The following is a 15,677-nucleotide window of genomic DNA, read 5'->3' as shown; positions in this document are numbered from 1 at the left end:
GTGGTTCAAACTGTAATGATTCCTGAAAGGAAAATTGTTTATTTAATTATTCTGCAAGCTTCTCATGTACATGGTGCTGTGCAAAAGTATCTGCAATCTTGGTTAAGGGCTTGTCAATTTATTTTGAAAAGCATAATCTGTGCTTAATTCAGAAGAAAAGCAAGGAGACATCAGAGACATCTTTCCTTACAGGCGACAGCATGAAAAATTGCATAAGGACATGACAGTGAAGAATGACTTCTGACTTGAAAAGAAAAGGCTGTGGACAGTATTGAAAGGCAGAGTAGGAAAAAGACAAGTCTGTGGATACCTTTCTTTTTGTCTGCCAGTAAAGAGTAGTCGATGTTATAACATGCAAGCAGACTTTCCAATTCAAACCAAACGTACATGTAATCTATCTTCAGATAAGCACAGGGGAAAAATACATGCTCCTTTCCAAAATTCTCTCTCTGCAACCAGTAATTTTTAGTTCAGGGATTTCTGGAGCCAAAAGAAATCCTTTCTGTAGAGGAAAGGTGTTTGTTGTTCACAGCTCCTCATCAAATATGAACTATGATAACATTTCATGGGAGTGGTAGCTGTACACATTCTTCTGACCACACACACAGAGAGAAGGACCTTAACAAACAGTTCTCACACTCTGAAAAATTTACTCCCATGCTAGAAAGAGAAGTCTCAGATTGCCTCACAGGTTAACTGTATCCAGAAGGACTCAAAATTCATTTTCACAGCACTGCCTGCCTTACACAGACCCTCAGCTGAAGAAGTGAGGGCAGGCTGGGAAGTAGGTGACACAGTTTGGAAAGCAACCACGAGCAGAAGTAATCCCACGTTCAGCCAGCCTGGAGCATTTCATGCCTTAATAATGTGACTGACTGGCTGCTGCTCAAGACTTCGTGCCGAGCTGGTAGCAGGGCTCAGGGCTGATACAAGGCAGTAGATGTAAGGAAATATTTCCAGGCGCATGGATGTCTCAAGCCAGAAAAGCATTTAAATACAATAGGAAGTGTTCTGCTGGATCAGGATTTTCGATATCAGTTTCAATAATGTACGTGGATATCTGTACATTACCATTTCTCAGACAAATAAAGCACTTTCTGCCCTAACATACTGACGGATATTCTGTTTCAGTAAGGACCTTCTCCTTTCTGTCCTTGCAGTCCCCTTCAGAAAGGAGAAAGTCATCTCTCAGTGTCTTAGCTATTAATTCGTGACACGCTGCTGGATCCTTTCAAATGGAATGTGCCAAATTCTTTGAGACATTTATCTGCTCTAATATTTTGTAGCAGCTACTACAACAGTGCTACCTCTGAATCTCAACACATGCTTTCCACAGGGATATTTGTTTGTAAAATGTATTAAAGCAAAATGGACTCTACAGAGCTCAGAGCTCTAAAATCAGGGCCACACAATGGTGAGTCAGTGTGTCTTTCTGCTCCTTCAAAGAACTGCAAGTTGACAGGACTGACAGCAATGCCCTGACATATGCTTTAGTGTGTGGGTTATCTGTATTCTTAGATAGATTTATAAATATCACAGCGTCTTTCTGGAAAGGGACATATGACAGTACAGCTCACTACAGAATTGTTGCCAAGGAACAGACCTGCTCAGAGGAAAATTTAGATCAGTTTGAATTCCACAAGGTGTTCTACAGAACTAAACTACAGGATATATTTTCCCTAGATTTGAACAACATTTGGAAAAATGAATACTTAGCTTTTTTCTAATGAGAACTTCCCAGATTTCTTACTCATAGACTTAGTATTATTCAACCTGTTTCAAGCAAAATACACATAAAATTATACAAGGATAATGAAAAATACAATAATAAACTAACAAAGATTGAATTCCTTGGGATCAATAAATCCATTTAAAATAGATATTCAGTAAAGCAATTGCGCAGTTTGTGTAAAAATTAAATTACATTATAACCAATGTGATGCACAGTGCATCCCTGAACTATGGTCTTGGCATACAGTCATCTCTACTGATTGTGGAACAAGCAGCTATGAAGCATTTCTATATAAAGAAGCCTCAGACTCGAAGGATGAAATTCTTTTCCTCTTTCTACTTAATTTCTTCCACTATGATCTAAGTTAGCCCTGCTTTGAATAGTGATTGGATTAGATGACCTCCCAAGGTTCCTTGCAACTTAATTTATTCCATTACTCTATATTTCATATCCTATGATGAAAAATTATGCCTCTATGCTCTTCATCAGCAGTACGAAGTAGAATTAGATGAAGTAAAAATCAAAATCAAAGACTCAGACCAGTTTGGGGAGTTCATTAGTTCTAGCACCAAAGGAAAGTTTATACTGGGGCAAGGTTCTTTGGGCAAAATTCTGTCCTTAGGCATCACATGAATTCATTATGGCATTGCTCAGGGTCTGGGTTTGAAGAGGGTGTGGGTCATCTGTAAGAAAACATCTTACCTGAAATGATTTACTAGGCAGGGGGGTATAAACCATGTAAATTAGAATTTCTAGAGCTGCTGAACAGAAGAATAAGTCCTGTATCCTTTCCCTAAGATTCCAAAGAAAATATATTAATGTTAATGTGCTTCTTCATAAGCTGCTTCTCCCTCACCAATAAAATGTTGCATTTCATTGCTGATATAGCATTTAATCAAAATCATTTTTTATTGTTTTCTTTTAGTAGTAATTTCCACAGCAAGAATTTAATTAATATATGAATCTGTGTGTTCAGGCACTTAAAAATGAGCTAATCATTCAAGCAAGCCCACATAGCAGTGGAGGATTTTTCCCAGCCTCCTCTTCACTAACACTCAAAAAAGAAAAAAAAATCAGAAAGTTCTGTTTGATCCTTAGTGTAGGAGGACATCTTTGTCTCACAGTACCATCATATGACATATACTGAATGGATTGGGTGATATTTTAACAAGGATAAATGACACATGCTCAAAATATTTAAGGGAACAAAAAAATTGTATGCTAAAAAAATTTTAAAAGTTGGGCATAAGGGTTTAACCTTAAGAAACAGTCTTAGATACTTTCGTTAATTTAGTCATTTATGGTAGATTTCAACCAATATGCAAGCACCTGGAAGTTAGGCAGCTCAGTTAAGTTAGATTTCTAGACTTCTCCTAAACCAAGGAGGTAAATAACCTCAAGGCTGCAATTCTTCACATTCCATAACTGGCACCTAGGCTGGATCAATCACTCCTGAAAGTATCTAACTCTCTCGATGGAACAGAGAAGGACATTTAACAGTGAGTTTAGACTGGACACCTCACGCACAGAAAGCTAGAGGTAGGTGAGATGAATCCAACCCTCAGACTGGCAAGGCTAACACATTTTAATCTTTGCTTAAAATGAGCTATACTCCTGTGCATAAATGATTAAAAAAACAGGTGTTGATGGATAGGACCCCATCAGAAGGTCATTCTGTTCATAGGACTGCAGAAATTTCTTCAGTTATTTTAACATAATGGTCTTTGAATCTAGCTTGCAATATTTGAAATTGTAACATGAAATGACCTTTCAATGACAAAGACATGCTTTGTCTTTTCATCATAATAGGTGAAGTTCACTTCGATCTGCTTTCAGAAGAGCTTAGAACTAATCAACAAGGATCTGTTGCATAACACCTTAAAATCTGCAGAAAACATTGATGTATAAGAATCTTACAGCTTTACCATTAGAAGCAACCTTATCTAACTTCTGTACAATAGTGACGTATCAGTATCAAGATTCTTCCCAAAGGCTTCTACACTGTTAAAGCAACCTAAGTTGTTGCCTATATCAGTTGAGCCTTTACCATTGCAAGGTGTTTTAACATTTTAACTTACATTTTAAGTCTGTCATTTCTACTGGATCCCTCAGCTTCTTGCAATCAGCACCAAGGCAAACATAATCAAGACAAAAAATTGATTAATCCCCCTCCTCCATATGGACAGAGTAGACACACACACACACAAAAAAAAAAAAAAAAAAGGTTTTGCAAATATGCTTGTTCACAAGTTGGAAAAACTGGAGAGGCTAGCACCTCTCGATCTAGCGATCTAATTAAATGTAGACAAATACTGGAAATTAGTCAACATGTGCCCTCTTTTGAAATACAGTAAATCAAGGAATGACTACATAAATAGATTAAGGGCTGAGAATATCCCAAGCTGTGCATAAGGAATGCTTAGTGTTGCAAGTTACAATAGCTAAAAAATATTTTGCTTCTTTGTGAAGAAACTTAGGGCACTGCCATCATTGTAGAGAATTGAATACTAAATGTCCACCATGACCTCTCTTTCTCGTGTTTAATTAAAGGATAAATTAGCTTGTAAAGCACCAAAAATTTCCATATGACAGCTGAGGCATACAGATACTCTATATCAAATATGTTGCAATGCTACCACAGCTCTGTTAGACCACACTTGCACATCTCACTCCTCTCTAAAACGATAATGATGCTGTGTTCTTTGCTTGTTCATCAGTTCGTTTTTTAGAACTTCAATTTCTATGGACTTAACACAAGACAATATAAGAGCTAGATGACAACGATGATTTTTGTTCCATTCACCCTTTTCGTAAGGCTGGAGAAAATCTCAACATGTGGTAGGTAATGATTAACCCAACAGGCAATGGCAATTGCATACAGAGAAAACAGGCTCTGTGATTGTACAGATCCTACAAACAAGAGTCTAAAACATTACCTTGGCTATAATTGGGAGGGAGTTTATTAACACTCCTTATTGGCCATTGTACTTCACCATCACAGAGCTTCAGATTAATGCAGGGAAAGTGAATTTCTTCCTCAGTGAAATCAAAACACATATTCACTTATAGGGATTTTTTTTAAGTCTTTCAGACAGGCAAATCCACTGAGTTGAGAAAAACTACTTCGTACAACAAAGGGAATGAGCACGAAGAGAAAGGGTGCTGTTCTGCACTGAACTGAGGAGTTTAGCAAAGCATTCACAGACTCTCACGATTTGTGTATAGCCAGCACTTCAGCAACTCAATCAAACTTCCACGACAGCACGAAACACGTACAACAAAAGCCAGCATCAGAACTCAGAGAGTATTCTGTACAGCTCCGTTACCTTCACTGAAAATCTAGGTTAAAAAAAAAAAGAAAATTTAAAATAAAATTGTTAATGAAATAAATTTAAAAAACTCTATAACTCATGTAAAATGTAACATTTTCTATTCCTAGATTTAAGCTGTAAATCTACAAGCCATTTCTGATGATTATTGCATGACTGGTCTGCCACGAATGGAAATGAGATACTATTTTACTGTTTGTTTCAACTGTTCAGATAAAATTGTTAACTGCACTGCAATTTCAAGAAGTTGTTTCAGGATAAATTTGAATGTTCCAATGTTTTTATGACTAGAAGGATTTCAACCTCCTTTTCAAAGCAGTTAGCAAGTGAAGACCTGACGATGTCAAGAATATGACAAAATCCAACAGCTGGAGACAAATTGCTCTCAGATTAAGGTGAATCACTTACAGGAAGGAAAGATTCAAAGTTCTGTCTAATGGCTTTCCTTCACTTCATTCAGTGATCCCCCCCTCAGAGACACACTGATAAAGAACAAAGCAGGGGAACACATAGATCTGTTTTTAGCTTGTGGATTCTATAAAATATCATAATCATAAAGCATATAATAATTTAATTTTTATATATTATGCATTTTACAAATACAAACATTCAACAAGTTAAAATGCTTAGCCAAGAAGACCTCTTCCCATCTTCAGAAGCTTCTATCAACTAAATTATTTTTCAATAATCCACAAAAAATACACACACAAATAAAAGCATATTTGTGTGAATGAGAAAGACCAAAAAAAGAAAGACAAAGAGACTTTAAGCCTCAATTATCCTTGCAAGTTCCTTTGAAAAATCACTAGACAAATTAAACACTAATTTAGTTTTGGATGGAGTAGCAGATGATGGCATGGCATATCTATAACTTCATTGTTTGTCACTGCTGCCCAGGCAAACTTTAATGCCGCTAATTGGGTGAATTTGGCAGCTGAAGGACACAGATGATGAGCCTTGGATTTTGCTTATCCAGCATTATCATTACTTGTTTCTTTGCTGCTGTTGCTCTTCTCTGATTTTGCTTTATTTAGAACTTTTCCAGTCAACCTCTTCACCCAAAGCCATCTCTCTTGGTTCAACCTTTGTAGCTGACAGCTCCTTTACTTTTTAGTCCCATTCTTTACTCCTTTCCTCCCAGATGTATGCAAAATGTGTTTTTATGGAAAAAGCCTCTTTATTCTCTGGTGCCCCATATTTTTCGTACCCTGTATACATGTCATATTTTTAACTGGTGTGACTGAAAACCAGGAGTAAAATAAACAAATTCTTCTCCTACAAAGAAAAACAGCAGCCAACTCAGTAATCCTTCTCCCTTAAATTGCTAACCAAAAATAAAACATATTTGTCTTTAAAAATTAATTCAACTTTTATTAAATGATATATAATTAAGTCAATGTGAGAAAAGCAGAAAGAAGCAGGAACCATTCAAATCACCTGAAATAGTGTTTTCCCACAGTAGGAAAACAGAGTAAAAAAGAACGAAGAAAAGTGACTTTTACGTTAATTGGTTCATTAAAATGAACACTAAAATTTCTGACAATACTATGGAGTTTTTTGTAAGATAGTATATATTTAATAGGTCATCTGCAGAGAGCATGCAGCCAAGACAAGCAAACAAATTATCTACCAAACTTCGCTAATAAAATAAGAGTTCTTTTAAAATCAATAAACAACAGAAATGGCACTAGAAAGCTAAATATAGCTATAATTTTCCACAGGATAAAAAAATTCTTTATAGTATTGCTTCAAAGTCTATCTTCTAGTCTTAGTAAGTTAAGGGAAAACAGTTTGAGAGAAAGAAACTATTAGACATTTCAGAGACTCTGGCTGTGGTTTTGTGAAGATTAAATCATGTCAATTTAATCATTTTTATTTCTATTTAACTTGAGTCAAAATTAAGTGGATAAATGAAATAAAGTACATGAAATACGCCTGAACTTCATCTCGCTTGTACTTGTGCCTACTAAATAAAAATAAATTATGCTGAATTTTATTTACTGTGTTCATTAATGATCTGCAATAAACAACACACATTTGAAGTTCACTGATCATACAAACTGAATGCATCTGGAAATACACTCCAAACTAAAAATACACAATTCATGAGAGAAAACTGGAAAATTCTGTGTAAAGTCTCCTGAGTGAAGATCAAAATGAAGCTGAATCAACATGCAACCTGGTCACCAAAAAAAAAAAAAAAAAGTAATCTGGGGCTATGAGCATCGTACGACACTCTAAACAGTTCCTTCCTGCAGAATTCTAGTTCAACCACACGAAGGATATTACGTTAAAACGTAGGTACTGTCAAAAGGAGTGATTTCTGAAAAGATCAACAATCTGTTCAGATCCTTGAAAGGTTTTGTTTAAGGGGGAAAACTAAAAAAACCCATAAATATTCACAGCTTGGCTAAGTGTTGCTCAATAGGGAGAACATGATAATCATCTACAAATATCTACAAGGTGTTAATGTCAAAGCGGGAGATACAGCAGATGGGGACACAATTAGAAATAATAAAATGGAAATGAGGACAGATGAATATCCAGTTTCCCTAGGCCTAAACAGACTATATTAATGGCAGTGACAGACTCCTGAGGTAAGTGTACTGAGCTACATCATATAGGTATTTTCTTTAAGGCACTCATAAAACACTTGAAAATACATCGTAAGGATGTTGACAGGAAGATGGACAGGATTTTAAACTCTAACATCATACTATGTATAAGGACAACTTATTAGCCGGTGGTGATACATTTGAAGGTTTCAAACAACTGCCTAAGAGTCTGTCTTCCTGTCATCCTTACAAACAGATGGAGTAGGAGAAATATTTTTTAAAATCCTGAAACCGCTTAAAGAAACAGAATTTTGAACTAATTGTAATTGAATTAATTGTAATTCAGTTCACATTCTCTTTAGAATTTCACTTAAACTTCATCCAAAATCTTGGGCTGAACTAGGGTTTAGCATTTTGAAAAGACATCTAGAAGAACTTGAAAATCTGCTTTATCTCCTTGAACAAATCTAGGTAAAAAGAAGTCAGCACTCTACACCTAGTATAAGGCACACTCAGAAGTAATTGAAAACAGTCACAGATAGACATCTATTTGTATGGTAATAGAAGCTGTGAGAATAGGAAGAGGAATACATCGCTTTTGAGGAAAGAAAGGTATGATTTTTAGCAGAATCCAGGTTGGAAAACATTAATTAAGAAATAATGATTTAAGTATTTTGGAAAGCAGATGAGACCAGGATCCCAAACTCAGAAGCATCAGCAGAACGAGGTCTCACAAGATTTGTACCTTCTCAGATCCTCACTGGGCAAAAGGGTTGGCTCCAGAGACATGAGGGAGCATCTGAGTTGTGCCTAAGAACCTGGGAGCACAGCACGGAGACTTGAGGCCTCAAACTTCCTCATATGAACAGAGGATTTGTAGACTCTAGATCTGATAGGGATGATCGAAGGGTGTGAAACCCTAGAAATCATGTGGTCTCCATTGGACATCAAGCCAGCTGTCATTATAGTTCTTGAAACCTGCATATCTGGAAAACATCTTTGGCGTCATAGAATTAAAAACCTGTTTTGGCAGAAAACTTCTGATCAGATCAGGATATAAGACTAATCTAGTTACTAGAGATAAAAACGGAGAGTAGGGAAACTATGTTGAACCATTTTAACTTACAACATAAACTTGGATTTTCATCTTTTTTTTTTAAATAATAGCATGATGATCTATGTCTAATGACATACTTTGCAGTATTGAGTACATCATGCATAGCAAATCAGCACAACCTTGACAGGAAGAAAAAGTAAAATTATGTATTTTAGACAGTCATGCTTCAGGAATGTGACTGTCAGTTCTGTTAATACACAGCAATCATATACTGAAGTAGTCATGTTATTTTGCCATTGGTCTGTTGCTCATCACAGATGATCACAGTTAATCTTCATGTGGATAACTATCAAAATAAATCCTGTCACAGGAAATACTCTGGCAGTTGTATGTTCAGGCTCCATGAAGATGAGAGAAAGGATCGCCTCACTAGAGGGCAGCAAGGTCCAAAGCAAAATGAGGCTATGTCCTACAGTGGTTTTTGTTCAAAGAAACAGTGCAGTTTTGAAGCACATGCCCCAGTTGTCCCCACTTACTCTACATTGCTTCACTTTAAAAAGTGGGTTTGGAGTGCAGGAACTAGACACCTGTCAGATGAAACTGAAGCAGCAGCTGTGCTCAAGATATACACCAAAGTCAGGACAGACTCTTATGGGCACATCAGGGTCCAAATCAACACTTGGTCTTTCAGATCACATATGGTGGAAGCATTCAGTCCGAGGAACAAAATCAGTCCAAATGAAAACCTCAAAACACATTGCGTGTAGATGTAAGGGCCCCAGTACAAATTCCACCAATGCACTGATCCTTTTCTGTTGCACTGATCTACTTCATGAGCAAGCACATCTATTGGATCAGAGCAAAACTACCTACCTAACATTAGCCAGCCAAACCTTTGATCATGCATTTAAAATTTTACTTTCTATAATTCTAATCAGTAACTGACATTTTATAAAAATAAATTAATTACTAAGTAAAAATGTTATGGCTGTATTAGAAATGTTCAGGACTGAAATGTAAAATGAAAACAATGACATCTTTAATTAGAGTGGTAAGGCCCATAAAATTAAGAGATTCACTTCTATAAAAATGCTGTAGATGAAACTTGAATGAAATTAGTCAAAACACACTTAAGATTTCTCACTGAAAAACTGTTTAATCCCAGAAGCTTCCCACACTAAGAGTTTGGCTTCATACATTTCAAAACTGTAGCATGTTAAATTCCAATTACTTCATAAAAGGTAGGCAGCCTGCATACAGAAGATACTTGCAACAATAGACTCCATTATGGCATGTCTCAAAGCTCATTATAAGGCAGCTACTACAGTGGACTGTGTCTGATAACTCACCACAATTTTTCTTCATTTAGTCTTATTTAGAAATTGATCTTGGTTTGTAAGCAAATTCAGAGAATCCTAATGCACTTCTAATAATCCCCATGGGAAAGATGAATAATGTTGAGACTATGTCTTCCACAGACACCATTCCCTGTTGTAGAAATGTGGGAAGAATAATGAAAACGTCTTTCCTCTTCTCTGAAGTCAATTAATTATTTTCCATAAAAATTAACAGGGCCTTTATTCACATCAGCAACCATCCAAATTCATGTAGCTGAAATTAATATGTGAATTTGAGCAAAGGGAAGAAAATCTTCTCCTTTAAAGCATACATTTCATTAATGTCTGTCGAAATTGTAGAACAATGTACTTCAGAAAGCATGCAGATTTTTAAAAACTAAGCTTACGTGTGAAGAACCTGTTAACAGGCAGTAGACTTTCATATTAATCATGAGGAAATGTTGCCAAGTAAACACGAGTTCTTTGTATCTCTATTTTTTGCCAAACCAAGAAAGGCTATGTTTCTATTTGAAATATCTTGAAAGCTATGACCTACACTGCAAGTTTCAGTGACGCATACAGACTCCAAGCTATGTTAGGATGAGCTTGTTATATCTGTTCCAATACAGCCACAGAAGCACAGCACTGCCATCGGGTCAGCCCAAGGGGCCATGAGGACTGCTGTCCCCACTCAAACCGTGGCAGTTGTCAACACCTATGAGAAATGATCAGAACGTGACAAGTGCAGAATGACACCTTTCCAGCTTTCCTTGCTTCCAAACCATTGTGACTCTGGATGTTCTGAGGTGAAAGCCTTCTGCTGAGCCCCATGTCCTCTGATGTCCTCACTAGCCCATTATGGCTGCTCAAACTAACTGGTGTAAATCTGGAACAGGTGACTCCTATATCTGCCTCTCCCTTAATTGCCAGTGTATTTCTGGTCTTCTTTCTTTGCTAGATTTTTCAAAGCTATGCAGTGGGTGAGTTCCTCAAACGTTCATTGCATTGAAGAGAGGCTTTTGTTGGAACCCTCAGGCACTAATTAATGACAGCTTCACAGAATCATAGAATCATAGACTAGTTTAGGTTGGAAGGGACCTTTAAAGGTGATCTAGTCTAATTCCCCTGCAATGAACAGCTTACTTGAGTGCAGCTCCTTTTTCCTTGGTCGTCATCCTGGCTGTGAGCACAAGGCGATAATAAAACTGTTCTTTGACTCAGCAGCAAGAGTCCCTGTTCCCCTCTACATCTCCTTGACTTTATTTAAACAAACTAATTCATTAGAAAATTGGCATACAATGGATTTTTAAATATTTTTCATAGGAATGGAACCAGTTCTGCTTTGCCTGGAGACATCTGGAAACCCTCCCCAAAAAAGATTTCTAAAAGTAACACTTTTGATAATCTGCCACTTCTGTGGAGGTTACAAGTGGTGCTTCTGATGTCACCTCAGTCCAGTCTGACAAGGTGTAAACCTGAAGGTACCATCAAAGCACATGATCTGCCTGACTGCATTTCCACCCAGTCAGCCCTGTGCTGACACCAGTAGCTGTGGCAGATCTGGATTGCACACAGAACAGTGTCTGAACCTTTGTAATGAACTCTAACTGACTCAAAGGCTGCCTGAAAAAGGCTTTGGGTCAAAAGCAAAGTAGGACAGCAGAGGGCAATGCAGGCTGGGGAGTGGGCAGTCTGCTGAGGGACAGGTAGGATGCCTGGTTAAGGAGAGCAGCTATTGGGAAGTGAAGAGGGGGTTGTACCCTGTTTCCATGAAAAAAAAGACAGGGTCATTTATTAATTTTTGCTCCAAAACTTAGTACTTTTTTACATTTATAGCTGTCTGGACACTATTTAAATTGACTTTTTAATGAACTGTAACTAGGGCTTGTTTTTGGAGTAAGACATATTTTGAGTATCCTCAAAAATCCTGAAAAATTATGCTAGGGCTTATTTTAGAGGTAGCTCTTATTTTCAGGGAAACAGGGCAGTAGTTAAGGGTGTGATACAAGACCAAACATTCCTGAGAAAGATGACAATGCCTGTTTATCCATATTAATTGATGGGGATTTTAAATGCTGTAACTAAAAAATCCTAAATATGATAACCAATATGCCTGGGCATAACCATGTGGAGTAAATGAGGCTTTTGCTCATACAAAATGCCTTAAAAGTAAAGTTCCAATACAAGACAAAACAAAGTAATGGGAGGAGTGTGGAGAGGGGGGACGAGCGTAAGTTAAGTTTGGATAGGCTAAGTCCTATAGTGAGACATGCCAGCAACAGATAAAGATGCATATCTGGTTTTCATGCACCAGTAAGAATTCCAGATGTGTCACAGCAAACACGGGAAAACTATAATTCCTGTAACAGCATTGGGCTATAGAGGTATCATCTTTTGTTAGCCCAAAATAATGAAAGAACACGAGTCACGTTCACATTTTGGAACCTTGTCCCAATAAAGCAGCAATGTGCTCAGGCAGTAGTTGCATCAGGATGTGAGGGCATTATTCATAACATTGTCATCACTGTGCAATACAGATCAGGAGATGGACTTAGAAATGTTTGCAAACAAAATGAATTAAAACAAATGCTTTACCTAGATGGTAAAATAAAGTATACTCACGTCTGCACAACCCCCACATCCTGCTGGGGAAACAAGTCCAGTTAAACATTTGCTCTTTGTTGATGTTCTTGGAAAGGAAGCAGCAGAAAAACTGGTGTCACAGACCTCTCTCACAAAAAATTCCACAAATCTCAGTGTTTTCTACAGCACGTAAACCTGCTGTTTTGTACTTATGCACATGGATTTGCTCTTCAGAGGTGCAAAATCACCTCTACCAAGTTTCTCCTATCGGCTTTTTACTCCTTTTCCTTTTTTGGGGAGGAGGAAGAAAGAGCAGACAGAATAATTTTTAGGAAGCTTTCAGGTTCCATATTGCTTTCCTGTCTTCAGAAGACCAAACTAGAAGTAGCCATCTGTTGCATTTGGTCATAGCACCAAACATAGGCATTTATAAACTAATTTTTGGGAGCTCAGATGTCCACTAACCATAGAAAAGCTTCCAAAACATGCATTTATTTTTCACTTTCTACTTTACTGAAAAAACTTTTTGATTCTTCTTGCAAAACATTGTTTAGAACTTAGCTTTCATTTTAATATTAGTGCTATGTGGGCTGCGCAATGATGGTGCTTGTTACAGTTAGCGAGAAAAACATTCAATCTTGTATAAATTGCAGTTTTTAAGCATCTTTTCTGTGAAAAAAACCTGAGGTCCTTCAAAATATGAAATGAAAAAATCATGACAGGCTTAAGAACAGCCCTAATGTTATTTTGGGCTTAATGGTACTCACTCACATGGAATGTGGGACATTCACCTTTGCCTAATGTAAGTCATGGAGACTGAGCTTGGTTTTCTACACTCCACTTAACCATTGGCTGCTCTTAATGCCTTTTTATCTTTCCAGAAATGCCATCCTAAACCATAGAACTTTTTGTTCTACTAAAAGTTCATTACAAAAAGAGCCTGTGTTTTCATATACACAAAACATTTCACCAAAAACAACCTACTAAACAAAGAAATCTCAGATGGCTCTACTTAGAGAACTGCCAGAAACAGAAAAAGGATGATTATACCTGAATCGCACTTCTAAGCCAAGGTAAGTTGAGCCCTATACAACCACTCTCCAGGACGCCATGGTAAGCCTCACTGAAAACTAGATTGGAAACTCTTCACTGTCTTACAGTTTGCAGTTTGTAGAGTGTGGGTCCGTAAGTTTGTGTAGATGTAATTGCAGAGACAGTTCTACTACGAGATAACCTTTCTCCATCCTGCAGAAGGTATGTTTGCAAGCAATCATTTCAATTCTGAATGGCTGTTCGCTTCTTTCTAGTCATGAACAATCAGAACAGAAAACTTACTGTGTTCACTGGGGAAAAGATCTTTGCAAAATTAACCTCATCTCCTGTAAGCAATAGTCTTCATGTGTCAACACGAGTAGGCTTTCTTATTTAGCTATTTGCCATTCATTCTCATGCACTAAGAGTTTTTCCTTTATCCAGGGAGAAAGATTGTCACATAATTTAGGTGACCAAGATACACAATGCAACAAATGGCAAAAATCAGGGAAGAGATCATGAAAAACAAAAAGGCTAAAAATTCTTTGGCAAATCACCAGAAATAATGAAAGCTCTGAGAATAGAAGAAGGATGTTATAGTGTCCTCAATATGTTTAAAATTAGCAATTTCACAAGCTCCCTGCGAGTCTGTTGGGGAGGAAATGCAGTGTATAAGCAATCATAAAATGTTGTAGGGTAACCAGACTGAAATAGATACCATGACTTCAGTCACAGCAGACAGAAATTTTGCACTCTTTTCTTGTTTTTGTTATCTGAGCTATCCTAGCTCCTAAACGTGCCATTCCTTCAGGAAAAAAAAAAAAAAAAAAGAAAAAAGAAAGAAGGAAGTTGACATTTAGCTGCAGAGGTCTATGACTAGGAACAAGCAATAAATTAGATTAGAATGTAAGAACAACCACACTGTAGCAGACCAAATGACCATCTAGTTCAGTACTGTGGCCCTGAAAGCTACAAAGAAATAGCGCTTGAAGACAGTGCCAGTATGCAAAGGATGGTACCCTGGAGACAAATGGGGTTAAATGAAGGACTCACTGAAGCCTATGAAAACTTTAATTACAGTAAAGAAAAAGTTTCAGACAGAATGCAATCATGTTTTGTTCTCCCTGAAAGTTTAAGAAAAGGGAGACTGTAAATTTGAATGTTTTTGTGGCAAACACAAACAGAAATAAAAGCCCTAAGTTTGAACTCCACATTATATTATTTTAATTTTTACCTTTGAGAAAGTTCTTATTCACAGACATACCACTGAAATAGAAACTGATAACTTGGAGTTAGAAATAATGGAACTGTATTCATCCCACTACAAAATTTCAGGGCTTACAATACCTTGTCCAGGTAAAAATGATTATGTGCTGAAATTAAATTAATTAGTGTTTGAGAATTAATATAGGAAAAGGGAAAGACTCGGTCATTAACTTGGGAGACATTTTCTGGTTGTCTTGGTGCATATAAGCTAAGACTTTAAAGTTACATCCTTAGAAAATATCCATAAATTTATTTACAGAAACTATGTGGATTTCTTAGGCTTCCACTGGCTTTAAAGTTGAAATTGTGATTATTCCAAAAGCTAGGTTAAAAAATAAAATAACTACCTGGACTTGCATTATCTTGAACACATATTATTGGTTCTTCTTTCAAAAAAGTAGCTCCACTAACATACTTTGAACTTATTTTATAATTATCTTTTAATCATGAAACACGTGAATGATTGAAAAATCACAAAATTACACATTCTATGATCATTCTGACCTTTAGTCATAACAGTATTCTGTAAGGCTACAAATTGCTCCTGTGTACGCAGATCAGTCATACATGGGTTTGCTGAATCTGGCCTTTCATAAAAACATACGTGAGTGTATAAACACACACACGCATCTATATATGGAATATTTATATACATTTAAGGAATTATTTCAATTTGCTCTGGTGATTCAGAGCTTTTGTTATTATTGCTTGAATCTAAATATAATTGTGTGTGGGATGTGAACCTGGCTATTAACTCATTTTCTAAGGTGAATAGCTGTTAGTATT

The 15,677-nt window shown here is 36.8% G+C and overlaps 1 protein-coding gene across 2 annotated transcripts in view; it reads right to left on the bottom strand.

Moving 5' to 3' along the window:
* The window catches only part of GUCY1A2 (guanylate cyclase 1 soluble subunit alpha 2), a 157,638-nt gene that overhangs the window by 26,548 nt on the left and 115,413 nt on the right, over window positions 1–15,677 (bottom strand). Inside the window, exon 7 of one of the 2 annotated variants that reach the window (XM_065642947.1) lies at window positions 3,821–3,904. The exons of the other annotated variant lie outside the window; for it this stretch is intronic. Within the exon in view, the coding sequence (XP_065499019.1) occupies window positions 3,893–3,904 (12 nt within the window). The 3' untranslated portion in view covers window positions 3,821–3,892. Of the gene's footprint in view, window positions 1–3,820; window positions 3,905–15,677 lie in introns of those variants that run through there. 2 annotated transcript variants of the gene reach the window in all.

This window comes from Caloenas nicobarica, chromosome 1 (assembly GCF_036013445.1).
Source record: "Caloenas nicobarica isolate bCalNic1 chromosome 1, bCalNic1.hap1, whole genome shotgun sequence".
NCBI lineage: Eukaryota > Metazoa > Chordata > Aves > Columbiformes > Columbidae > Caloenas > Caloenas nicobarica.
This window is presented reverse-complemented; position numbering and strand designations above follow the sequence as displayed.